A 27,997-nucleotide genomic window follows, 5' to 3' on the forward strand; every position below is an offset into this window, starting at 1 on the left:
CACCAAATTTTGTGGCTAGAACACACCGATGCTATAAAAACTAACACTCCCTCTTAGCGAGGAATGTGTTCTAGCGCTGCAACCCACTGAAGCAACCCTGCCTTTGCGCCATCTCGTGTCACGCTGTTGATGTCTGGCTGCTTTGCCCATCACTACTGCGCAACTCTGATATGAGCTGCATCTGTGCTGCTGCTGACCCTGCTAAATTGCTGCCAACACTCCCTCTTCAACTGCTGCTGCAGCAACTGCAATTGAAAAGCATCCAAAATACTGAATCAATTGTGATCAATATGATGCATCTATCACCCAAGTCCTAACCGCTGCTAGACTCTACGTTGTCACTGAAGCCTCTGCGCTGCTGTTGACTCTGCTCTGTGCCAACTGCATTGCTGCCAACTCTGCATTGCGCTGCCCAGTATCTGACCTACTACTAGCTATGACATTTGTCAGTCTGGCACCTGACTGCACCAACTGCCATTGATCCATCCTGCTATTGCATGCTATGGGCTCCTGTAGCAAGGTATTGATTCATGAGTTGGATCTCCTCAAGAATCCTGCCCATCTTGTAGCTCTCTGGGGCTACAAAACCAAATCACCCCACCTCACTCTTGGAGGTATATTGGTGATCATGGCAAAATCTTCCTCCAATCTGGAGGACAGCCTGTCGATCTCTGCGGATGCAGCCTGCTGATCCTGCTTCTCCTCCTTGTCCTTTTTTTGAGAGGACATTGAGTGCTGTAGTGGCCAAGCTCACCACATCTGAAGCACTTGACCTTGGAAATGTCCTTCCTCCTGCACTGCTCCTGCTGCCCCTTTGATGCGAGGGCCACATTCTTCTCTTCCTTTACTTGCTTTGCCCCACTGCTGCTGCGGCTGCCAGTGATGGTGGTCTTCACCAAATCTCGCCTCATCTCCTCCTGCTGCAGATCAGCCCACATTCGATCCTAGTCTGGAAACTTTTCTCTGCCTAGAATACTCTGGACGAAGACCTGCCATTCTTCGGAAACGCTGTTTAGAGCAAACTGCACCAATTTTGTAGGCTAGGGCGCTGACCCTACTGCAGACAGCTGGTCTCGGATATCCTGAAGCCTAGTAAGGAAGGGGTCTATGTGCTCCCCTTTCTGCATCCTTGTGCATCTCAGCTTCTCCTCAAGATACATCTTCCACTGCTCGGAAGATCCCTCGTATAGCGTAGCAAGAGCCTCCCACATCTGCTGGGCAGTATCTTTGCCAGCTATGTGAGACACCACGTGATCTCGAACCCCATCGAGAATCAGCCTCTTTGCTTTCGCCATCTCCTTCTTGTAGGCTTTCAGCGGATCTGCATCTTTGGGTACAACTACCACGCTATCAATGTAAGCTTTGAGATCGTATTCATCTAGAAGACAAGAAATTCTCGCCTTCCAAATGACATAGTTGGAAGCTCCCTCCAATCGATCCTGATATCTCAACCCTGCTGATGCCATCTCTGCAAAAATTTTGAATTCCTCTTCTCCTCTGCGCAACTGCTGACTGGCTTTACGCACTCCTTGCTGGAGTGGGAAAATCTGTTCACAGCTACTGCTGCTCTGCTAGTTAAAATCGAACTTCGGGGCTAGAAGTCCCTTGAAAAAAGAATTCCCTCAGTGTGTGCTCTTCCTTCCTCCTGACGCTATTTTGCACTAGCAAACTATTGCAAAATAACTGCGTCCCAGCTGAAGATCTGCTTTGCAAGGAAAATACTGCGTCTCCCTCTACCTCTGGTAAGCTCTAATCTGGAAAATCTAATTTCTCTGTCGACTCTCTCAGAGAAATAAATTTTCCTCAAAAACTAACCCTCCTGGCCCAAGGATTGTGTTGCCTCTTGAGGATTTCGAACTGCTGCCTCTACAGAGATTTGAAATTCCTCCTTCCTTCTGCTACTGAGCTCTCCGGCTTACGATATGTGCTCTGATACCATGTGAAAATTCCTAAATCCGGAATCCTACTGCAGTAACTAATTAAGTTTCTTCTATTTGTTAAATAAATTGAACAAATTATTTACTGCATCCTACGGTAAATATTGAAACTAATACACTCCAACCTTCACAAATAGAACACTGCGGAAGAAAAATAATGCTGGAAGAATAGATGCACACATAAAAATAACACTGTTATTTTTGGACCAATGTCCCCAAAAAAACCCAACTTGGGAAAACCGGTGCAGCAACTGAGGGTTTTATTATTATGCAGTAGTAAATCTGAGTACAAGACTATGGATGCTCAAATCTAGCAATGCATACAGAAAAATGACTGACAAAAGATGTAGTGAGAAAAATCTCACTTCCACCGGTGATCCGACATTGACCTTGGGTCAAGATGAGCTGTTCTCTACTGCCTCTACACAGTCCCTGCATCAGCCTACACAGTTCTACGTCAACCTACGCAGTTCTGCGTCATACAACTCGGACCAACGTCTCTCTCGCTAACTGATCAACTGCTATCTGGGAAATGGACTCTCCTTGCCTCCAGGCTCCCACTCCAGCTTCTGGTACTGAATCACTACTCTCCCTAGCAAAATACGACTTCCCCTCTGAAGCACTGCGTTGCCTCTCTGCTCTGCGTTGCCTCTTTGTGGAATTCACTGTATCTCTGCTATGCAGTCACCGGACTAGAAAATCTCCCTCCAGCCTTACTATCCCTGCCCCTCTCTCACTGCTTCGATCTCACTGAATCACCTCTGGCAACTGAATGCTGCTACTCTAAAGATCGATTTCCTAGCAAAATCGAATTTCTGGTGTCTCAAGTGTGTTCTCCAACCCCCATCGAATTTCTTTTTATAATCTCTCGTTGAGACATCAACGGCCAAGATTAAAACATAATCGATGGCTAAGATTTACTAGAACTCGATCCATGTTTTCTTCTAGAAGATTTCACCATGACTTAATTAATACCTTTTAATTAATCAGTTTTCCTAAGTTTAGACTTAGAAACCATTAAAAAAATATTAATTATTTTAATTAAGTCACCCATAGGTGGAATTTCCAGAAACGATTTCTGGGTTTTGGAGAATACATGTATTCTAGCCTCTCCACCAAATTTCGTGGCTAGAACACATCCGATGCTACAAAAAACTAACAATAAAGGCATGGTTCACATATTGACTAGATGAAATCAACATAATAAGTCCTCATATGGAATATGAGGTGGTTGAGAAAAATGAAGGAACTGTGAATGGAAGTTCTTGAGAAGCAATATGTGAAGAAAGTAAGGGGAGATTGTGAAAGATGCAACAACTGTCACATAGAAAAGGAAATCAACATCTAATAACTAGAAGAATTGACTATGACATCTCCATTGAAAAGGTATAAAGACTCTGAAGAAGTCTGGAAAGGAAGATGACCCTTGACATTTAATATCTTTTTGGATTTGTCTCAATATGAATGCAAGATGTTGATACAACAAGCAAATGTCATGATCTAAGACGACCACAAAGGTAATTTGATGTTCATTTTTGATACTTGAGCAATATCTAGATGGACTAATGCAGGGCTACCAAAGAAAGAGTTGTAGATGTCATCTACAACTAATACTGATGTGGTGGGATGATAAGATCTTGAAGGAAACATGATGTGGAGAAGGTAGTTGTATGAAGGAAATCCAGATATGGATTAGTGAATCACTTTTCGATGAAAGAAAGGATGACATGACTAACATGATTCATGAATGATAGTAATGGATGCCTGATTCCTTACGAAGAAGTCCCAAAAGATGCAGGCTCCATAACAAAGAAGAAATTCATGACATCGAAAGAGGGAGTCCTACAAGCAGTTGGTTGTCCCATGATCTACATCTGATCTACATCTAGAGAGCTGCTGGAAGCAAATCCTCGGTTAAGGGGAGGCTTGGTCAAGTCCCTGGTTAAGAGGGAGCTTGGGTACATTCCTTTTATAGGAATGAGTGCATTCCTTTTATAGGAATGAGTGCATTCCTTCATTGGAATGGGTATATCCTCCCTAGGTTAGAGGGAGAGATAAACACATCATTCTTGTCTTCACTTGGGAAGATAGAATGGAGGATTGGGTAAACATATGGCATGCGATACTCTTTAAGGATGTGGTAGGGCATCGAAGATAAGAGTAGTCGTAGAGGACCGATAGTCTTTGAGGACTGGGAATCCAAGATATGAATAGTCTTGGTGGAACATACTCTGAGAGAACCCGGGTGGGGTATGTTCTGAGAGAGACGATGATGAGGGTGTCTATAAATCATTAGTCTTGCCAGCATTGTGCTCTGATCTTGTGGAGGGATAGAGATGTTAGTCAAGGCCTTGCTATGTGACAATGCTGGATGATATGATGCTATACAAATTGGTTACCAATCCGACTCTTCTTATGAGAATTCTTCAGATTGAGAATGTCCAAATACCTTGTATGGATTATGAATACCTCCCTAGTTAAGAGGGAGTGTTGAAATATGTAACTAGGTTTGGTCTTCATAATGGCATATGTAATCGTGATTTTATGTATTTAATGAGAAGAGAAAAATAAATTTATTATTTATGTTCTTGAGGCATGGGTTTCTTGCTCAAGGGAAATTTATATTTAGGTCAAACACCCATTGAGTGCTTCTAGGTTTGTCATAAAGTCAATTGAGTCATTGTCATGTATTGAAGACCCATTTGGGCATGTTACATATTGTAAAAAAGAAATTATTGAGTCAAAAGACCCTCCAAGACCTCGTCATGGCACAAAGATCAAGTCGGCCTACATGAAGGGACATGTCGGCCTCAAGATAAGCAATTCGTACCCCTCACAAGCCAATAAATAAGAGGGAATTCGACCTCATTTGCACACTCACTCAAGCAAGTTCGATTTCCTTAAGATAGAAGCTGGAAAAGGATGAAGAAGATCAAGATCGAAATTTTTGGGCCTCTCTCTCTCTTTCGTTAGGGTTTCTATAGTTTCTGGGCGAGACAAAATTCTGAAGCTGCATCGAAGCTGCAAGGTCGAAGATCTGACGCTATAAGGTCGAAGCTGTGAAACTGCGTCTAGATTGAAGTTGTGAAGCTGCTAGGTCGAAGTTGTTGAAGTTGCATCAAGGTCGAAGCTATGAAGCTGCTAGGTCGAAGTTGCTGAAGCTGCTAAGTCAAAGTTGCAGAAATTGTCGCTGGGGTCGAAGTTTGTTGTTGGAAGTTGTGGAAGGAAAGCTCATCGAGTAGAAAGGATGACTTGGTCTTGGAGGGCCTTGGTCAAGGGTCATAGGTCTTGGAATTCATCAATTGAAGTTCTATAAGAAGAGAAGGATTTTGGTGGGTTTTCCTCTCAGTTGGAGAGGTTTTGGCCTTGGCTGATCGCCTATATATTGTGTCCTATTATGTCATTGTTCTTTATGATTTGGCAGCGATATGATGATAGAGAACACTAATAATAATAAAGGAAAGACGAAGTTAATCAAGTAAAGTAAAAATACATCACAAGTAGTTATCAAAGGAGAGAAATCACCTACACTTGTTGCCCCCTAGATTTCTCAACAGAGGGAGTCTAGCTTTAGAGGGAGTTGCCACATGGAAGCTTAGAGCTTCAGGTTCTGAGGAGATCAATACACAATTGCAATGATGGCAACAACTCAGATACAATAGCAACATCACAACAGTAGCGCAGAGTCATCAACAGAGTGAGATCAAAGTTGGGCAGTGTCATGGTGGACAGTGAGAGCTAGTTGTATCACAAATGGCAGGCACCAACAACGTGATTAGTCTGGATACAATATATAGAGTAGATTGATGGAGAGAAGAGAACACCTTCCTCGCTAAGAGGGAGTATTATTTTTCTAGTTTCTAAGTTGTGTGAGAGACAAAGGAACATGAGATCTCCAATAACCGGAAATGGTTTCGCGAGATATGGATCCGAAACACCTTAATTAAATTAATTGACCGGATAATTAAAATTCCTAAGTCTAACTTAGGAAAATTGGTTAATTAAAGTGTATTAATTAAGGAAATCGACTTTTGCTCTAGAGACTTCTCAAAAGTAATTTGACGGAGTCTAAGATGATTTGAGCCATCGATCATGATTAGATCTTGGCCGTTGGTGCTCCAATGAGAGAATTATAAGAGCAAGTCGATGGGGCTTGGAGAAGACACATCGAATGAGCAAGGGAGCAAGGCAATGCAAATTTCCTAGTGCGATGTATTCAGCAAGGGAAGAGTTCGAGCCAACAGAGCATCAGTGAGAGGGTTCAACAAAAAATGGAGAGAGATTTCCAGGGGAAATTTTTGACAAATTTCCAGAGTCAGAGGGAAGGCTGATTTCTTGGTCGTACCAGTGGTTGCGAGTTCTCCAGTGTGCAGATTTGGGTGGTAGATTGTATTTCCAGTTGCTGGGAATCAATTTCGGAGGATAGAGCGAGTTCCCTAATGTGAGTGCAGGATCATCAAAAGATTGTAGGATCAACAGACAGTTTCTAGCTAGTGTGTATTTCCAGCAACAGTGTTTTTTTGCGCATTTACTGGAGGAGGTCGAGTTTGATTATGCAAGGGAAATAAAGGGTTTCTAGGTCAATCTGCTAGTTGGAGTGGTGGAGAAAATTCTCTGGAGTGTTGCCAGTGTTTGGCAAGCAGAATTATGTACTCTCTAATTTGCTGAAGATAATAAAATATAAACCCTCATTTGCTGAACCGGTTTTTCCTTCGCGATTTTTCCGAGTACATTAATCAAAAAACATTGGTGTCATTTTATGTGTGTGCTTCTATTTCTCAGTTCCTGATTTATTTCTGCAACGTTTATTATAATTGTGAAGATTGCAGTAGTGAGCTATTTGTAGTTCGCCGTTACTTAAATAACAAAAGACAAATAAACTGCATCAATTAGAAGAATAGTTTCCAGTTTATTGCAATCGTGGATTTTTCGAATAGAACAATATGGTACGTAGACTATATAGCATGTTCTCAAGCAATGTACAATATTCATTTACCACTATAACTAGATGGGAATTTTTAGATTTTTAAGCCAAATGTCAAGGAAGATGACAGGTTGATTAAGATGTAGAGTTGAAATATTCAATTGATGAGCATATAGAGGCAGTTTGTTACATGTAGTTAGACCTACTGTATATCATCATATCAATAGAGTGATCATTAATGAGAGATTCAATTTTGTACTAGCAGTTATCCTTTTTGTATAAAGCATGGTGCATCATGATTTAAATCTTCAGATTTATGAATTAACTATTGATTTCAGTTCTAATGTTGTCATTCATGAATGGTTTTGATTTTTAACTTTGAATATGATTTTTAAAATTAAAAAATATTAGTGTATTTTGTATACTTGGTGTTCACCCACCGTATTCGGATCCTGGCTTCGCAAAAATCTGGTGGATCCATATCCGTATTCGAATTCGGATCCATATCTCTTTCTGTTTCCTGGTAACTCAGTGAGAAACACAAGTTTGTCTCTCTCTCTCTCTTTGAAATCACTTCCATTGGTCTTCTTATGTAGATTTATTCTCTTACACTGCGTTAGCCCTTGATTGAGAAAAGACACTAGTCCTATCTCTTGTGCCAACCCAATAAAATAAAAATAAAACCCTAATTTTTTATCTTTTATGTTTTGCTAAGGTAAATTAGGGTTAGGTTACAGCAAAATCATCATTTTCAGTGGTATTTGTCTTGGACCATATTAACCTAGGACTAGAATTTGTATGCATTCATTTGGAAAAGTAAAAATATCATTTTACATGCAATTTTCACCCATTAATTAAGGCTGACATCTAGAGTTTCTATTTCTGTTATATGTGTTTCAGCCATTTAAAATTCCTACAGTTTCTTTTCGTATTTATACATAAATCAGCCTTAATTTTACATGTGTCTATCATAGATTCTGGGGCTGTTTTTTTATTGCTGTTATTAAGCTTTTGCTTGCTCTAAATCATTGATTTAAAGCCTAGTTTATAACAGCAAAGTATATGTACTTGATTGCTTGTGTTTGGGTAGTGGGTGCCTATTTGAGCCTCTTTTGGTCTAACTAAGCCCTCTAGATTTAGCCATAGGGACCTTTGAACATACTCTTTTGAAACTGTACCTTAAGTCACAACCTACTCATTGTATCTTTTTCTGTGGGTGAATTCCGTAGTAGAACCTTTAGGGGGAATTTAGCCAAAGAGCACTTGGGTTACTTAATCCCTAAGATCTACCGGGGAAGCCTCCCTTATGGGGATTGTATCCAACCACTAAAAGCAGTGGAGTAGTTGCTGAGGTGATAGTGGTAATTATCCCATTATTACTCTCCATCTAATTTGCTTCGTCAGGCTTTGCACTAAGGTGCTAGATTTTGCAGTAACAGACATTTCATGGGAAGTAGGAGATGATGGCAGATTACTTACATAAACGTGTTTGCATGCTTTGAGCAGAAATAATGTTCAAGGAAAAGTTTGGCTTACAACCCTGAGAATGAAGCTCTGGAGTAGAGTGCAGGGTGCAATTTATAGTGTGTTGTCCAAGGGAGACAATATTACTAGATGCATAGATGGGACTATGTTGAACTGCCATCCTGAGGCATGTAATTGCTAGCAAACATTTCGTAGAAGATGCAGTATCAAAGGAATATTAAAAAGGATGTTGTAGTTGCACAAGCTGTTTCTCTGACTCAGGCAGCTCTTACATTCTGTGTACTTGGCTTAATTAGAGTTGTCAGAGACTTTCGTGTATGATGCGAGTGATTTTGTGGATGCATATTGTTAGGATAATGGAGAACATACATATGCATATAGGTATTTTATGATTGTACGGTGACAACACTTGATTACAATCTTCTTGTTGCATCATTGTCCCAGCAGTTACAGAACAAGCACAAGCAGGTGGCTTTGAGGGGCATCTAACTAGATATAAGAAATTGAATGTGGCACTCATTTAGTATGGCTCTTTTATTTGTTGGTCTATTCATACACGCTAGCTATTTTACTGAAGATGCACCAAGATTCATTACACTTTTGATGTGTGTAATGATCTTAATCTGTGGTATTAATATGAGAGGAATAAACTTTTAAACAATGAATGACGTGTGGGATCTTAAAAGGATGCCTTTATTCCCTATCTATAGCTTGCAGGTCAATTTCCAATTTACATTCCAAGGTATGATTCATTACAGTTTTCTCTTTTGGTAACCTTCAGTTTGAAATATTTATGCTTATATGATTTAATCGTGTCCTGTTTAATGTTTGCTCTCTTTTCCTCTCGTAAGATGTACCCCTCATTCTTGTACTTAATTTCCTTCCTGTAAACAAATTTAGATTCATCTATGCTCTTCAGATTCCTTGTAGCAACAATACTATATCTTCTTCTTCCAGTGAACTCCCGTTTCTTTCTTTTGATCCTTTCTCTATGGTTAAATGGATTTTCATGGAAAATGCATTTTTGTTATTATAAATTTCTGTAGGAATTATGCTAGTTGTAGAAATTTTGACTGAATCTAGATAACTCAATATTGCTGAATCGAGGTCATAGGTATTGCTAATGATCATAAATATCTATTTCCTGAAGAGGTGAAATTGGTTTGTCATGGTCAGGTGGAAACGGCTACAGATTATCTGTCGCCAGCCCTTTGGTACCTCAGAACATAGAGCTTGTATTGGACTTTCAAGAATTAATGTGATCACTTGTAAAACAGAAGTTGATACAAAGAGTGATGACAAAAAACGAAAGCTTCCATCTTGGATTGGCACTAGTCAGAACCCTGTTGAAAACTCTCAACCAAAAATTATTGAAAATGTCAGTCCTAGCAAAGAGAAGAAGGGCAAAAGATTATCAGCAAGTGCGGACGATGCTGCAAGTGATTCAAGACATAACCATACTGGAAAGGATCCACATAGTACGTCTAAAGGTAGTATTTTGTCAAGAGATGAGAACAAACCAAATTCTTCAAGTTCTCCAAATACTACAGCAGGAGAGAAAAAACATGAAGATTCAAACAATAGGAAAAAGCCTACAAAAGCTAATATAAAGGTGTCCAGCGCTTGTAGTGGTGGACCCATGTCTGGTTCCACTGCACAGGAGGAAGAAACAGGTCATGGTATGCTGGGGAGCCATGACAAACCAGATCGTGGATCCTTCTCATGTCTTATGGTAAGGTATCAGTGAGAAGGGTTGGGTAGAGATTTCTATTAGTAGCCAATACTTTCTGAATTAAGTATTGCTTCATTGATGTTCTAGCTTGTCTTAATTTTCAGACACCTTAGTTGCAGTGAGCATTGCTAACAGATGATCTTCATAACAGGAGGGAATAGTTATTGCCATATCTGGTTTGGTGAATCCTGAACGAGGGAACTTACGATCACAAGCACTGGAGATGGGTGCAGAATATCAACCTGATTGGAATCCTAAGTGCACTCTTCTAGTTTGTGCCTTTCCAAACACTCCTAAGTTTAAACAAGTGAAGGGTGATGGAGGGACGATTGTTTCTAAGGTTGTATTTCTATGCTTAAGGTACTATCTTTTTGATATATGTTTTGGATGATTCGTTGTTTTGTTTTAAAGAATTATCTTTTTTAATTTGACATTTAACATTTGATCACAGTATTAAAGTTAAGATACAATATTATCTCATTAATCCAAAATAAGTAGATAAGGAAGCATATTTTTCTAATGTGAAATTTGATCCTTAACTGCTCCATATTCAGTTACTGTTATAAAGCATACAAGTCAAGACTAAAGTTACTGAAAGCACACGAGTCACAGTAAAGCGTGAAACACCTTCTGGGCTATGTTATTAGATCCATGGGGTCTTGATGCCGAATTCGTGGATCTCTGTTTCCACCCAGATCCACGTAGGATCCGCCATATAAACGGATCCTTCAAACGCACAAACGGATCCCATGCTATTGAAACGGATCCTGTGTCAACTAGCTCTCACACACCGAATCCCAAGCAAATAACATTAGAGATTTTGGCTTTTTCTAATTTTTCTATTTAGATTTTTAGTTAGATCACTTATTAGTAATCTGTAGGCTGTATAGTTGTATAAGTTATTAAATACCTATAGGCTGTATAGCACATGATAATGCTACTAGGAAAGGTTTGACACATCAAAATGTTAATTTTCAATTTTTGATAATGCTAACAAGAAAGCTTTAAGACAATACATAGATAATAATATATAGTGTACAAAGGATGGCTGTGTCATTAATAATTTAATTAGATTAATCCCATCCAACTCTAGGTGAAGAGTCCTCTTAGAACAATATGATACATAGACTATAGCATGTTCTCAAGCAATGTACAATATTTATTTACTACTGTAACTAGATGGGAACTTTTAGATTTTAACTCAAATGTCAAGGGACATGACAGGTTGATTAAGATATAGAGTTGAAATATTCAATTGATGAGCATATAGAGCCATTTTTTGACATGTAGTTAGACCTACTGTACATCATCATATCAATAGAGTGATCATTAATGAGACACTCAATTTTGTATTAACAGTTATCAACTTATCCCTTTTGTGTAAAGCATGGTGCATCATGATTCTATTCTTCAGTTTTATGAATTAACTAATGATTTCAGTTTTAATGTTGTCGTTTATGAATGGTTTTGATTTTTAACTTTGAATATGTTTTTTAAAATTAAAAAAAAATATTAGTGTATTTTGTATTCGTGGTGTTTACCCACTATATCTGGATCCTGGATTTGCAAAAATCTGGTGGATCCGTATCCGTTTCCTGGTAACTTAGCTTCTGGGCTTTATGTAGGCTGTGGTTCTTATGCCTATGGAGTTATTCTTTTCTTGAGGCACAATAAATAACTTGGTCCTACATATTAGACTATGATTTTATGTCAACGGTTAAGCATTTCCATTCATTATTATCTATATGGTTGGTTTTCCCAAGCATGATTAGTCATTAAATATATCTATCTAGGGAGAGTCCCAATCCTTCACTTGAATTCCAATTGAAATATCCTTCATCATTCTCATAATTAAAAAGGTTTTTTAATTGAAAGGTTGATTATTTCAATTATGGAATGGCAGGTGATCCACTTCTATTTATGGTGCCCCACTTTTTGAACCATTTATTCATGGGGGATGATGACTTTGATCTATATGATCTCTCTTGTCTCTTTTCCATGCATCTTGGATCCATTCTAGACTGAGTCCCCCATTCCATTGGATTTGTTGGAAGCACCCATATGCTCTTTTGATTAGCTTCCCATAATTTCTGGGAATGGTATTTTAGATGACTTCATGAGTGTGAAGGGTATAGAATGGGACAGCCACTTTCAAGCACCACACAAGAATTTGAAACAATGGAGGAAACACAAAGGTTGTGCCAAGTGGGACCTTCATTATCACTCCAAAATTTACTATGCTTTTCTTCTATTATTACTAAGCTTCTCTCCCAGAATGAGGGGTTTGGTGGAACAATCATGGTTCCTAACTTGGATAGGCAATGATTCAAGTGACACACACTTCCTTAACAAAGTTACCAATTTAACACAAACTTGACCGAGTTCTCGTTTTTTAAGAGGTTGCATTTAGCACTGATTTTTATGCTCGTTTTGAGAAGTGTTGATGCAACAACACCCTTTATCATGACTACAAAAGACATGAAAATACACCCTGTAATGCAAAAGTGATGATGCAGCATCACCCTATTTTGAGGGTTAACCATGGCATTAAAGACCAAGTATCATGACTGCCAAAAACCTTAAAAATTAGCGCCCAAAGTTTGTCTAGCACTCTTTTCTTTTGTCCCTTTTTTTCAAATTTTTGTTTTTTTAGTGTTTTTCAAGTTTGTTTAATTTCTATTTTATTTTGTTTTATTTGGGGTTAAGATTACAAATTAATTGGCATTACGGCCTTGATGACTAGTAACCTTGAAAGAAAAAAGAAACAATTTTTCGGAAAAAAGGAAAAATAAAATATTAAAATGCAAAAAAAAATCCTTACCCTTCAAAACTAAAAAATACAGAAAAGAAGAATCGTTAAAATTAAAAAAAAAATCACCAAAATTTAAAATTAAAATAATTTCAAACATGACTAGTGTATTGTTGAATTGAGGCTTTTGTGATCCATAACATTTATAAGAAGAGTTTCGGCGTAAATCACATGTAGAAAACCTTTATCGACGCGTTTCGAACCAACTAGTGTGGTTCATCGTCAGGGCAAGTTGAGGAGTCAGATCATGGCTGCATCTTAAATAGGGAGAGCAGCAGATCTTCCAAAAGGCAAGGTTGACTAGGTTGACCATCAACGGCTATATAAAAAAACAGCTAGATTATATAATAATATTATAATGTTAATAAGTCAAAGGTAATAACTTATAGTAATAAAATAATATTATAATTATAGTAAATAATTTTATATATTATAATATAGTATATATTAGAATGTTATTCTATTTTATTTTATTAATATATTTTTCTTTGGTTATTAAACTAATTTATTTAATTCCTTTTTAATTTATTTAATCATTTAAATCACTAGGGATAAGTAAAGGGGGGTTTATATATTAGAATGTTATTCTATTTTATTTAAGATCTGCTCTCCCTATTTAAGATGCAGCCATGATCTGACTCCTCAACTTGTCCCGACGATGAACCACACTAGTTGGTTCGAAACGCATCGACAAAGGTTTTCTACATGTGATTTATGCTGAAACTCTTCTTATAAATGACTAGTGTGATTTGAAAATCACTTGTACAAATATAAATATAAATTATTATATATATACAAGTGATTTTCAAATCACACTAGTCATGTTTGAAATTATTTAAATTTTAAATTTTTGTATATATATGGTTTAATGAACAAATAAAAGAAATTATAAATAAAATAAAATAATTAAAAAATAATTAAAAATATTAAAAAAAACCAAAACAAGAAGTTGGGCGTCAGCCACTATATAGACAGTGTTTCTTGTCTTTTTGTAAGTTTTATAATTTTTTTTCTTTAACTTTTGTTTTTATATATATATCATATATATATATACATATTGTTTTTAATTTTATTTTTTTGTCTTTTAGTTTTATCTTTAAATTTTTGTTTGTATATATATATATTTTTACATTTTATAAATGTAATTTTTTTTGCAGTTTTGTATTGCCTGATAACGAAGGGTTACATATGAGTGACAAAGCTGATCTGGTCTGCCACTGGACAAGCCTAACTAGATGCAAAAGTTCAGCCCTAAGTTGCAGGAAATGCTGGAGAAGGGTTCGTTTCTGGCCAGAAACGAGGAAACTTGTACCGTACGGCCCGGAAACGCGTTTCCGGCCGTACTGGCTTGTTTCTCGAGGAGGAAATGTGGCCAGTACCACCGGAAACGAGTTTCTAGGTCGTACGACGGAGTTTCCTCTTCTAACTTGACTTTTTCTTGTATTTGTTTTTAATTTTTTCGCTTCTAATTTTTTATTGGGTGACTAAAATATCTTTTGGATAGTTCTAGATGCCTCTCAAGTTATAAAAAGAGGATTCTTTTGAGTGGGCTAGCCTAATGTTCAAGCCTATGGCCCTAGTGTTGATATGCAGTTCATCCTTTTACTTAAATTTTTAACATTACCATGAAATGACTCAAGATGTTTGAGAGTGGTTTCCCCCTCATTGGATTTCATATGGAGAAAGTAGAATTTTAGGTCTCACTCAAAATCTAGCAGACTTATCTATTTTTCAGGATTTCAGGATTGGGGGGATTGCAATGTTTCCATTGGATTTTGTCATGTACTAAGGTATGGAACTTGTATTTAATCAAGAGAACCAGGCCCTCTATGTAGGTGAGACTCTCAATAATCAAGAGCACGTAGGGTACTAGGGTATGGAACTTGTATTTAATCAAGAGCACTAAGGTCGTTCGACTATGTAGGAGGAAACTCCCAATCAAGCATGAGACAAGAAATTAGAAATTTCTCGTGGCTGATTTTGGATATTGCTATTTTCATTAAGTGATCATTCATGAGTAAATGTGATGTAAATTTAGAGACTTATAGTTTATGCATTGACAATTGACAATTTAATCATAATGTAATAAATTAGAATGTACCATATATGCTTTATGATTGCACATATTTCTTAAATGTCCTAATATATATATATATATATATATATATATATATATATATATATATATTGCGTTTCCCCGTTTCCAAAATTTGGGGGGGGGGGTCACGTTTCGTACCCATGCCCGTTTCGAAAACTCGTACCCGTTTCCCCGTTTCGTGCAACTTAGGTTCAGCCTTTTCAAAAGAGGTTTAGTCAAAAAACTAACCTTATCATCTATATCTAGAAGTCTAAGAAAGATTGTTGAGCCTCTACGCCCTAGGGCCTGTTATAAATAAAAATATACAGAATTGATGCATATGGAGAAACAAACTAACAAAAAAGACCATTAGGATGAGTGATCAAAGTCAGTGGCTTCTACTTGGATGGGCTCCTTGTTGTTGCCAGGAGAGCAACTTGGTTTAGGAGGGATTCCCATTTACCTTTCAATGTGTCTAAGCCTGCGATCCATAGCTGCTAGGTGTCTTTGCATGTGATCCAGGGAGAGAAGCATGTCCTCTTTGGTTGCATCCTTGTCAAGTAGAACTTTTCCAACAAGAAATTTAAGGTGCCAATAGATGTCCATAGTGTACATATATTGGTTGTATCTTCCTCGGGTTTGACCAACATGGGCACCCACTTCACAACCTCAACTAGCACTTCTGTGTCAGTAAGAGTGCACTAGTTTGCCAATTCTCATTCCACCTGAGTCAGTTCCTCTTGTATTTGTTGCTAAGTTGCATGAAACGGGGAAACGGGTACGAGTTTTCGAAACGGGCATGGGTACGAAACGTGACCCCCCCCCCCCAAATTTTGGAAACGGGGAAACACAATATATATATATATATATATATATACACACATATATATTATGACATTTAAGAAATATGTGCAATCATAAAGCATAGATGATACATTCTAATTTATTACATTATGATTAAATTGTCAATTGTCAATGCATAAACTATAAGTCTCTAAATTTACATCACATTTACTCATGAATGATCACATAATGAAAATAGCAATATCCAAAATCAGCCACGAGAAATTTCTAATTTCTTGTCTCATGCTTGATTGGGAGTCTCCTCCTACATAGTCGAACGAACTTAGTGCTCTTGATTAAATAGAAGTTTCATACCCTAGTACCCTACGTGCTCTTGATTATTGGGAGTCTCACCTGCATAGAGGGCTTGGTTCTCTTGATTAAATACAAGTTCCATACCTTAGTACATGACAAAATCCAATGGAAGCATTGCAATCCCCCCAATCCTGAAATCCTGAAAAACAGATAAGTCTGCTGGATTTTGAGTGAGACCTAAAATTCTACTTTCTCCATATGAAATCCAATGAAGGGGAAACCACTCTCAAACATCTTGAGTCATTTCATGGTAATGTTAAAAATTTAAGTAAAAGGATGAAAATGAAAAATAAATGAGAATGTCACTTTTACTTTAAGAATTTAACATTACCATGAACTGCATATCAACACTAGGGCCATAGGCTTGAACATTAGGCTGGTCCACTCAAAAAAATCCTCTTTCTATAACTTGAGAGGCATCTAGAACTATCCAGAAGATATTTTAGTCACCCAATAAAAAATTTGAAGTGAAAAAATTAAAAACAAATACAAGAAAAAGTCAAGTTAGAAGAGGAAACTCCATCGTACGGCTTGGAAACTTGTTTCCAACGCGTTTCCAGGCCGTACGATACGAGTTTCCTCATTTCCGGCTGGAAACGAACCCTTCTCCAACGTTTCCTACAACTTAGATTTGTTGGGTGTAAGCTCCCTGACTCAGGCCACAAAGCTTTTTGCTCTCAGTTGGGCCCTAATGCGTCCACGATCTTGGCAATAGGTTGCAATCAGTAAACTCGAGCACGTTGGCGTGGCATACCTTGTAGGCTTGTTGCTTTAACGAAATGAATGAGTTGATTGGAGATGCAAGTGTTGCAAACTAGGGGTTGAAATGCACAGAGAGTGTTGGAACATGATGGTAAGGGTCGAGGAGGGCTGACACTACTTGAAAGGAGGGTTAAAGCTCCCATTACTAAGAGTGTCACTGATAGATGCAAGGGAACGAATAGGCCTAGACCTAGGGGCGAGACTATTGCTAGCCCCTTGACTTGAAGCTACGAGCCACGCAAAAACACCAACCATGAAAAATATAAGAAATTGACCAGAGGAAAAGACGTTAGAACTGCAAAATTGGATTTGGTTGCCTTCCCCAGTTGACAAGTTGAGCAAAGTTTGGATTGTGTGCACCACCTGGCTCAGCTGTTTCTTTTTCCTTTATTGTTGAGTTTGTGGAGGGGTTGATAATAGACTAAGAGGTCACTAGGAAACTATCAAGGCAGATCATAATTTCTAACCTTGCTGCTAGCTTGTGCGCAGACTTGTTGTCGCTCAAATTGTACATAGAATTGTGACAATGCTCAGGGCGGGGGCTATCACTCTGATCCCTGCCCTCTCCATTTAAGCTGTCTCCTAAATGCAAGCTAAGGGGGGTAGTCCCTATGGATGAGATGATGAGATGCTTGTTGGAAATCAACAAGTCAAGGGGACACAACTAAATGGCCTAGCAACTTTGTTAGAAATTAGATGGCAAGCAAGATTATTTAGCACAATTTGATTGGATTCCTAAAGATCATGAATGAGAGACCAGTGCCTTTAAAAATTTAATTACTTGCACAATGTAGATTAATATTCCAAGTCACCGGATGAATAGTTGCTGCGGGATGCAAGTCTATACTAAATAAAGCGCAGGGCCTAGATCTAATGTGTGATGCAGGATCTTGGTTAATTTTAATTAAATGCATAGTCTATATGGATCATTCCTCTCAATTCTTGTGAAGCTGTTCTCAAACACAAGTTCTAGAGAGAAGTCTAAGGGAAGGATGTTAAGGCCTCACTAACAATACCTCCTATGGAGTTCTAACCACCCAAGTGCCTCTGTTCCTACAAGGGATTACCCGCAAAAGAACTGCAAGGTCATTGTGTTAACTGCAAATGAGGGTCTAGACTTCACAAATTGTGTCAAGAAGTTGGTCCTATCTTTCTTACAACCAAGATTATGCTTGGGGGTAAACTTTAGAGATGAACTTCTCACTTAGACTGAAGGTGCATACATGAGTGATTGCTTTAATGAGATTATTAAATGTATTAGATGCTCCAAAAATCACTTGAAACAAGATGCTCACAATGATATCCAACACAAGATGACAAGAGCAATGCTTTAAAGCGCTTTAGAGAACACTTTAGCAACTATCCCAATGAAACAATATTAGCAATGTCAACTGTCCAAGGTGCTTATCATATCTTCTTGATGTGTCAATTAGATCTTATTTAAGTTCTCTTGATGTTATTTAATGATTAGGAACAAATAACTTAGAGAAATATGAACCAAATAGATACTTGCAATTTTCTCTTAAGTTCAATCAGCAATGGAGATAAGCATAAGATGAGATTGCTAACAGTGATATGATGAAGCCAACAAGTGCATCTAGCCAATAACGGATGCTAGAAAACACAATGCAATGATCTTAGCAATGACAATACAAGAATGCAAGAGACAAGTTAATGAACTAATTAGCTATCCTCAAGATGCAAGACTTATACAATTAACTCACCAATGATTCTTCACAATGCTATCACTTTGAAAATGCACCAAACTTAAACAAATTAGGTCAATTCCTTTTATCATGAAATCAGTCCCAAAACTTGAATGAGAAGCTTGCAAAAACGAGTTATTTAAGCCCTTAGTTGATGTGTGTTACTTCTTAGAGTTATTAGGCTTATTTGGAGGTGTTTTTAGGCTTCTTTAGGGTGATTAACACTTGATTATGCCACTGTTTAGATTAGTCTTCAGATCTGGTTATTTATGACAGTTAACAGAAGAGAGGAAAGGCGAGAGGATCAAACCCTTTGGGCTTAGCGACCTAGCTCCAATGGCAAACTTATCTTGTTGGAGCACAAAAGAGGCTAATTTTGACTTTGAGAAAGCAATGTAAGACTTCCAACACTTGGTTAGGCTGAAAACAAAAGAATGCTCTCACAATGCCACAACTAGGGAAAATCTAGGCTTGTGGCTAGGATAGTTGAGCAAGTGTGGCAAGTGCAAGCCCCAAAACTTAATATGTAGCCTTCAAAACTTGGTGATTATCCCTTGAAAAGTCCTTCAACTCAAATATATTAGTGTGAAAAGCAAGATTGATGATGGATCAACCCACTTAGAGAATGCGACTAGGGATTTAGAACCTCTAGTGCTTGCATCCAGGCCTAGAAGTGGCCTTAAGGCCAACGACTAGGCTTCCAAGGCCTTGGATGATGAAACAAATGAACTTTAAGCCCTTGAAACTCTTCTTCAATGGATAATGAGCTTGCCAAAACAATGATTAGCTAATAAACTCAAAATTTCCTTGATCAATGGTAAGAATACAACGAGAAACCGTTCAAACCCTTGCCAAAAATTTCTTTAGGCCTGCAAAACAAATTATTAGCCCTCAAAATCAATTGCAAACCAATTTCTCAAGCCTCCAAAGGCTGCGGTTAGGCCTGCATCTGCCTCCTGAATGCAAGCTGGGGGGGGCAGGGATTAGAGTGACAATCCCTTCCCTTAGCGTTGTTGCAATTCTGTGTACAATTTGAGTGACAACAATACCCACAATAACCATAGTTTGCATGACTATAGTGTGAAAAATCGGTAACCTGATTCCCTACCGCAACAATTGATGAGATTTCTCCTCCTTGTTAATTTCTGAATCAAGTTATTTACAGTGTTACACAGTAAACATAGAAATAAAATACACTGCAACCTTCACAACATAAAATACTACGGAAACAAAATACTGCACAGGAGAGAAATAAACACACACACAATTACACCGTTGTTTTTGGACCAATGTCCTCGGAAAAACCCAACTTGGGAAAATCGGTGCAGCAACTGAGGGTTTTATTTATTATGCTGTAGTAATCTGAGTACAAATCTTTAGATGCCCAACTGACAATCTAATACAGAGAATAAATTGGCAAAGAGGTAGTGAGAAATATTCTCACACTGTCACTGGCGATTCGAATCTGATCCAAGCTCTGGATGGCTGGCCCCACGCTGCCTCTGCATGGGTTCACGCATTCACTGCGCCACAGTTTCTAGGAGCTGCATCACCCTTCCAGCTGATCGATTTGCCTCTGGAACTTGACTCTCTGGCCCTTCGATCTCACATCCCGGCTTCCGACACTAGATCTCGATTGCTCCCAACAAAATTACGGACTCCCTTCGAAGCACTCCACTGCACTGCACTGTGCTGGAACTGGAAAATCCCCCTCTGGTTTACTATCCCTGCCCCTCACTGTGAGTAGATCACTCGATCTCTCTCCAGCAACTCAACACTGCTACTCTTGAGGAATTCGATCTCTAGATCTCACTATCTCGTTGTGTTCACCAAGTGCCCATCAAGCTCCTCCTTATAATCTCTCGTTGGAGCACCAACGACCAAGATTAAAACATAATCAAAGGCTAAGATTAACTGGGAGTTGATCCTTGTCTTCTTCTAGAAGATTCACACCAGATTTAATTAATACCCATTAATTAATCATATTTCCTAAGTTTAGATTTAGGAATATATTAAAAATGATTAATTGTTTTAATTAAACCATCTCTAGATGGAATTTTCTGAAACGATTTTTGGGTCTTGGAGAATGCACGTGTCTTAGCCTCTCTACAAAACCTAGAGGCTAGAGCATATCTGATACTACAAAAATCAACACTCCCTCTTAGCGAGGAAAGTGCTCTAGTGCTGCAACCCACTGAAGCATCATTCTGTCTTTGCACCATCTCCTGTTGTGCTACTTATGTCTGGCTTTGCTGCCCATCAACTACTGCGCAACTCTGATTACTGCATTCGTGTTGATGTTAGCCCTGTTGAACTACTGCCAACACTGCATCCGCACTGCAACCTTCTCCGACAGCTGCTGCTGCAACTGTAACATCTGCAACGGAAAAGCATTCAAAACACTGAACCAACTGTGGTCAATATGATGCATCTGTCGCTCGAGTCTTGACTGCGGCTAGACTCTGCGCTGTCACTAAAGCCTTTGCGCTGCTGTTGACTTTGCACTGTGCTAACTGCACTGTTGCCAATTCTGCTCTGCGCTGCTCAGTCTTTGACCTGCTACTAGCTACTGCATCTGTCACTCTGGCTTTTGACTGCACCAACTACCACTGATCCATCCTGCTACTGCATGCTATGGGCTCCCGTAGCAAGGTATTGATTCATGAGGTGGACCTCCTCAAGAATCCTGCCCATCCTGTAGCTCTTTGGGGCTACAACTCCAAATCACCCCACCTCACCCCTGGAGGTAACTCGATGATCATGGCAAACTCTTCCTCCAATCTAGAGGACAACCTGTCAATCTCAGCAGATGCAGTCCGTTGATCCTGCTTCTCCTCCTTTTCCTTCTTTCTGAGAGGACATTGAGTGTTGTAGTGGCCAAGCTCACCACACCTGAAGCACTTGATCTTGGAAATGTCCTTCTTCCTCCTGCACTGCTCCTGCTGCCCCTTAGATGCGAGGGCCACATCTTCCTCTTCCTTTACTTGCTTCGTCCCACTGCTGCTGCTAGCACCACTGATGGTGCTCTTCACTAGATCTCGCCTCATCTCCTCCTGCTGCAGATCAACCCACACATGTTCCCAATCTGACAGTTTTTCTTTGCCCAAGATACTCTGGATGAAACTTGCCATTCTTCTGAAACGCTGTTCAGAGCTAATCGTACAAACTTTGTAGGCTGGGGCGTTGACCCTATTGAAGGCAACTGATCTCGGACATCCTGAAACCTAGTAAGGAAGGGGTCAATACACTCCCCCTTTTGCATCCTCGTGCATATTAACTTCTCCTCCAGATGCATCTTTCACTACTCGGAAGACCCTTCGTACAACATAGCTAGTGCCTCCCACATCTGCCGGGCAGTATCTTTGCCAGCTATGTGAGATACCACGTGATCTCGAACCCCATCGAGAATCAACCTCTTAGCTTTCACCATCTCCTTCTTGTATTTCTTAAGCGGATTTGCATCTGCAGGTACAACTACCACACTATCAACATAAGTTTTGAGATCATGCTCATCTAGAAGGCAGGAAATTCTAGCCTTCCAGATCACATAGTTGGAGGCTTTGTCCAATCGATCTTGATCTCTCAACCTAGCTGATGCCATCTCTCTGAAAAATACGTCAAACTCCTCCTCTTCTCCTCTGCACAACTGCTGCCCAGCTATTCACACTCCCTTTTGGAGTGAGAAATCCGGCACACAACTACTGCTGCTCTGCTGGGAAAATTCAAACTTCCTAGCTAGAAGTCTCGTGAGGAAAGATTTCCCTCAGTGTGTGCTCTCCTCTCCTTCTGACGCTATTTTGCCAGCAACTGCTGCAAAATGACTGCGTCCCAACTGAAGATCTTCTCTATGTTGAAACTACTGCACTGCTCCCTCTGCCTCTGCGAATCTTTGATCCATAAAATTTACTCTTTGTCGACTCACTCAGAGAAGTAATTTTCCGCGAAAATTAGCCCTTCTGGCCAATGGATTGCACAACCACTCTGTGGTTTCGAAATGCTGCCTATGTAGTGTTTTCGAACTCCCTCTTCCGCTTGTAACTGAGCTCTTCTCTGCTTCACCTGTGCTCCAATACCATGTGAAAAATCGGTAACCTGATTCCCTACTATAACAACTAATTAGATTTCTCCTACTTGATAATTTATGAATCAAGTTATTTACAGTGTTAATAAACATTGAAATAAAATCTACTATAGCCTTCACAACATAAAATACTGCACAGGAGAGAAATAAACACACACAATCACACCGTTGGTTTTGGACCAATGTCCTCGGAAAAACCCAACTTGGGAAAATCGATGCAACAACTGAGGGTTTTATTTATTATGCAGTAGTAATCTGAGTGCAAATCTCTAGATGCCCAAACTTGTGTTGAAGAATCTAGGGCAATTAGAGTTAATGTGATTCTTCTTAGCATGATAACTATTTGTGAGGTATTTTAACTTTTGCTTATTAGCACAATCTTCTCTTGATATCATTAGTGTGTGTATTTCTTACTTCATCAAACAGTTACCAAAATACAAGAGACAAGAACACAAAATGTTGGCTTTCTGCTAGGGCCAAAACCTCTCCCTCTTGAAGAGGAAAACCCACACAAAATTCTTCTTATAGAGATTCCAATTGACGAATACCAAGACCATGACCCTTGACCTATTATGCCACTCCAAGACCAAGACACCAATCCTCTTCTTTGACACTGCTGAGATCATCATCATTGCTGCACCATCACCGAGGTCTTCATATGTATATGAGAGCTATCGATATCATGTCAGTCTCATCATAACTGTTCCTTCACCGAGATCATAACCTTTGTGACTATGTCTTCATCAAGAACGAGGTCATGACTGTGATAGGATTATGACTGCTCCTTAATGTATGCCGAGATAGTGTGTCACTATGAGATCCTTCCATCATCATTATGTTGAGACTGTGATCATCCTTGTTACCAAGACTATTGAGATCTTTACCGAGAATGTAACTGTGTTCCCTTTTCACTGAGATCATCCTTGTCACTGCCATCACTGCTCCTTCTTATTATGCTGAGGCTGTGAGAGTGTGTACCCCTGTAATATCCATCCGAAAACTTATAGACTCCTTCAACCGAAACACTGTAACATTGTCTTCATCCGAGATTCTTGTTCCATTACTTGTCCGAGATATCACTGTAATTATTAGCGAGATTTCAGAGATATCCGAAGTTGCAGAGGCTTATGCGAAGTTCTGTCTCTCTGTGACTCTAGCCGCATATTTATAGGTGTTATGTCTCTGTATTTGAGCCGACATGACAGTGTGAAGTGTTGTGTCTTCTTTTGTGAGCCGACTTGACATTTATATTCATTTGCAGGCTGACATGACTGTGTTATACATCGTTTAGCTTGCTGCCTTTTTCAAGAGGATTGTGCTTGTCTTGGAGGGCTGATCTAGATACTAGGTTGACTTATATACATTACATATATGCTCAAGAAGAGCTCTTTAACATTTTCTTTGACTCTTTGACTTTCCTATAGCACTTCAACATGTACTGGACCTATGTAATGAGCAAGAAACTCATTTTATAATTTACAAAAATAATATTTCTTTTCTTTTACAAGTACAAAGATCAAAATTACATTTATGAATACCGAACCTAGTTACACTTTCTTCAACAACGGGCAATCTGATAAAGAGAATAACCTGGCAAAGAGGTAGTGAGAAAGATTTTCACACTGTCACTGGCGATTCGAATATGATCCAAGCTCTGGATGGCTGGCCCCACGCTGCCTCTGCGTGGGCTCACGCAGTCACTGTGTTACAACTTCTAGGAGTTGCGTCACCCTTCCAACTGATCGATTTGCCTCTGGAACTTGACTCTCTGGCTCTCTGGTCTCACACCCCGACTTCTGACATTAGATCTTGACTGCTCCCAACAAAATTATAGACTCCCTCTGAAGCACTGTGCTGCCTCTCTGAAACTCTCGTTGCCTTCTCTGCCTTGTACTCTCCAGAACTGGAAAAATCCCCTACTGTCTACTATCCCTGCCCCTCACTACAAGAAGATCACTCGATCTCTCTCTGGTAACTCAGCGTTGCTACTCTTGAGGAATTCGATCTCTAGATCTCACTATCTCGGTGTGTTCTCCAAGTGCACATCAAGCTCCTTCTTATAATCTCTCGTTGGAGCACCAACGACCAAGATTAAAACATAATGAAAGGCTAAGATTAAGTGGGAGTTGATCCTGGTCTTCTTCTAGAAGATTCACACCAGAATTAATTAATACCCATTAATTAATTATATTTCCTAAGTTTAGACTTAGGAATACATTAAAAATGATTAATTATTTTAATTAAACCATCTCTAGATGGAATTTTCCCAAACGAATTATGGGTCTTGGAGAATGCATGTGTCTTAGCTTCTCTGCAAAATCCTGAGGCTAGAGTTTTGAAGAAAGTATAACTAGGTTCGATATATACAAATGTAATTTTGATCTTTGTACTTATGAAGAAAAAGAAATATTATTATTTTTGTAAATTATAAGAATGAGTTTCTTGGTTATTCAATAGGTCTAGGAAAGTCAAAGAGTCAAACAAATGTAAAGAGCATATATGTAAATGTACACTAGTCTAAAAGGCCCTCCAAGACAAGCACAATCCTCCAAGATGAGCACAAAAGAAGTCTACAAGCAAAGCAAGTTAAAAAGACAGTCATGTCGGCCTAAAAGAATTAAATTCACTTATGTCGGCTCAAAGAAATAGTCACAACACTTCATGGATACATGTCGGCTTAATACAAGGGAATAACTACTATAAATAGGCGTGGAAAGTATCCGCATTACATGCAAACATAACCTCAGATATGTCTGAAGTTTTCGGTAGTGATTACAGTAAGAAATCAGAGTCCTAAGATCTCACAAAACTCTGAAATCACTGATCTTCGAATGTGTATTATCAAGATGAATGTACTCGGTCTCCTCCTTGTCTCGGTGATCACATAAGCAGCATTACAGTCTTAACATACATATAGAAAGAAGGAAACTCTTTGCCTCAACCTCCTCACACTTATTGCCTCAGTATTCAGTTATAGTCTCGGCATACATGAGATATCCCTGACGGCAGCAAGCTTATCTCGAACCTGAGATATCCTTGTTAGATACAAAGTTGTTTCTTCACCCTTTATCATCTTGGTGGATTTCAACTTATCCTCCAATACTAGCACCCTGTTCTCGTTCTTGTTTTGGAACAAATTCTAAAGAGCCATCCACATCTCGTGTGCATTGTTCTTCCTAGACACATGAGGTATCAAGGGATCCTTCACACCATCAAGGATGATCAACCTCGCTTTCGTATCCAAGTCTTCCCATATTTCCATCTCCTTAGGGTTGGTTGTCTTCTTGATCTCTTTCTCCTCAAAATCCTAGATCGTGTTGACCTGCAAGACCAACTTGATCCTTTCTTTCCAAGTAGCGTAGTTGGACAACCCTTCCAACCTGTCTTCATACCGGAGACCAACCTGCAACTTCGACATTGTAGTGAACCCTTCACTCACAATGTGACCAACTCCCTCTCACGTTGTACTTTGCTGCGCACAACTCTGATTTACTCACTTCCAAAGTAGCTCAGACACACTCTGATACCATGTTGAAATTCCGTGACCTTGGGACTAGGTTAGAGTCTTAAATCACTAATGCTACCAAACCAAGAATCTCAACCATAAACTACTTTGCACAACAGAAAATTCTAAAGCAGTAAATCATACATGCACAATATACACAATTTTAAACAAAATTGTACAATAATGTACAATCACCAATCTTCGTTATATTAATCCAAACTGATAAATACAACAGTCTATGGTTACAAGATACAATGACAAACTTGCTTCACTGCTTCTATGTCGTATCTTGTCCTGCTGGTCCGTCGCACCTGTTCTGCTCAACTTCAGGAGGGCTGCCCTCTAACACTGCTGCACGTCCTTCTGCACGGTGTACTTGGGCTGATCCAATCTGCTCCTCTGGGCTGGCCAATACCCGAGCTCCAATCTGCCAGGCTAGCAGCAACTTTCGTCCATCAAAGTGCTGCACTTTGGCACCGTCCTTCACCCAACCTTCAACTGCTCTTTGTCCTTCAAGATAGCTTGTCAAGGGCTCCTTTGGGTGGTCAACTCGCTGCCCTCCAACAGCTCTATGACACCCAATCCTCCACTACAGAATCTGCTCCTTATTGAAGTCTTCCAGACACCCTTATTCACTCCAATACTTGGCTTGCAGTCACATCACCAAACTGATCCAAACTGGTCAAATACTTTGACCCAATACCTCTCTACAAAATACTGCTGTCCTCCACTGTTTACTTGTTACTTCTGCAAATTTATTTAGGGCACAATATGCAGCCCTTAACCCTCCACGCTGGCAGCAAATAAACCCTTCTAGGGCTGCGGAGTACCTAGGTTAGCTCCCTCACTTGCCACACTGTCTTTATATGGATCTGTCCACCCTTGACAACCTTCAATGCAAGCTTGACTGTGTGCTATGGCCTGCGACCTAGCACAACAGTCTTCCTGAGTGAGCTGCCTCCAAATGTCACCACAGAACCCTTCAAACAGTCCCTAACAGCTAGTGTTTTGTCCTTCTGCACTTCGACCTTTCTGCCCTGCAAGAGCACCCAAGAACAACACCAAACAACAACCCAAGCAGCCCTAGATTCCCACGCTGTCACCTACAGCAATCCTGAAATCCTCACGCTGTTCCTAGGGCTTCTCCACGCTGTTCTTTAGGCTCCTTTTCTCCACCGAAATTTCAGAGCTCACTTGGAGATGTATTGCTCACAAATGGATGCACAAAATGACTCAACTTGTCCTCAATATATAGCCTTTAAGGCCTCCAACGAGTCATTTGAAAAGACACCTCTATTGGATTTTCTCAAGTCGGCCTACTTGAAAAGGCCTACTTTAAAAATCAATAATTACGTCAACTTCAAAAATTCATATCTCCCAAATGGAAACTTGGATTCAGATGATTTTCGAAGCATTGGAATAGTCTTTCCGAGCACTATCATCATAATCCATCACATGCCGTGAAACCATCATGGTTCTGCCCCAAAAACACGATTGGTGCCAAAACCCCTTTCTTGGGTTCCAAGCCCACAAACTGCCCTTGTGGCGCTCTGTCCTCCAACCCCTGAACCCCTGGGGCTTGGAGTACCCCCAAGCTACAAAATTAAACACTCCCTCATACTTCCATGCCTTGGAAGTACTTCATCATCATCATCGTTGCTCGCAACACTTGCCAAGCTCTTATTGCTCACAATAGCATCAATCCCTAACACATGAACTATGCCTTCCTCGGAAGTGTCGCTGTCACTAGAATCCTCTTGCTTCTTTTTCCTTTTCTACAATGCTTTCCATTCCTTCCATGGTTCCTTCGTGCCAGATGTG

At 39.4% G+C, this 27,997-nt stretch overlaps 1 protein-coding gene across 4 annotated transcripts in view; it reads left to right on the top strand.

The window, feature by feature from the left end:
* LOC149191346 (uncharacterized) overlaps positions 1-27,997 on the top strand; it is a 254,543-nt gene that overhangs the window by 79,453 nt on the left and 147,093 nt on the right. For all 4 annotated transcript variants that reach the window (XM_089404183.1, XM_089404182.1, XM_089404185.1 and 1 more), the window contains exons 2-3: positions 9,523-10,078; positions 10,230-10,418. In XM_089404183.1, coding sequence (XP_089260309.1) covers positions 9,523-10,078; positions 10,230-10,418 — 745 coding nt within the window. The remainder of the gene's footprint in view (positions 1-9,522; positions 10,079-10,229; positions 10,419-27,997) is intronic.

The sequence above is a fragment of the Pinus tabuliformis genome, chromosome 2_2 (genome assembly GCF_031772625.1).
Source record: "Pinus tabuliformis cultivar Carrire ecotype Pingquan chromosome 2_2, CPIR1, whole genome shotgun sequence".
In the NCBI taxonomy this organism is placed as follows: domain Eukaryota; kingdom Viridiplantae; phylum Streptophyta; class Pinopsida; order Pinales; family Pinaceae; genus Pinus; species Pinus tabuliformis.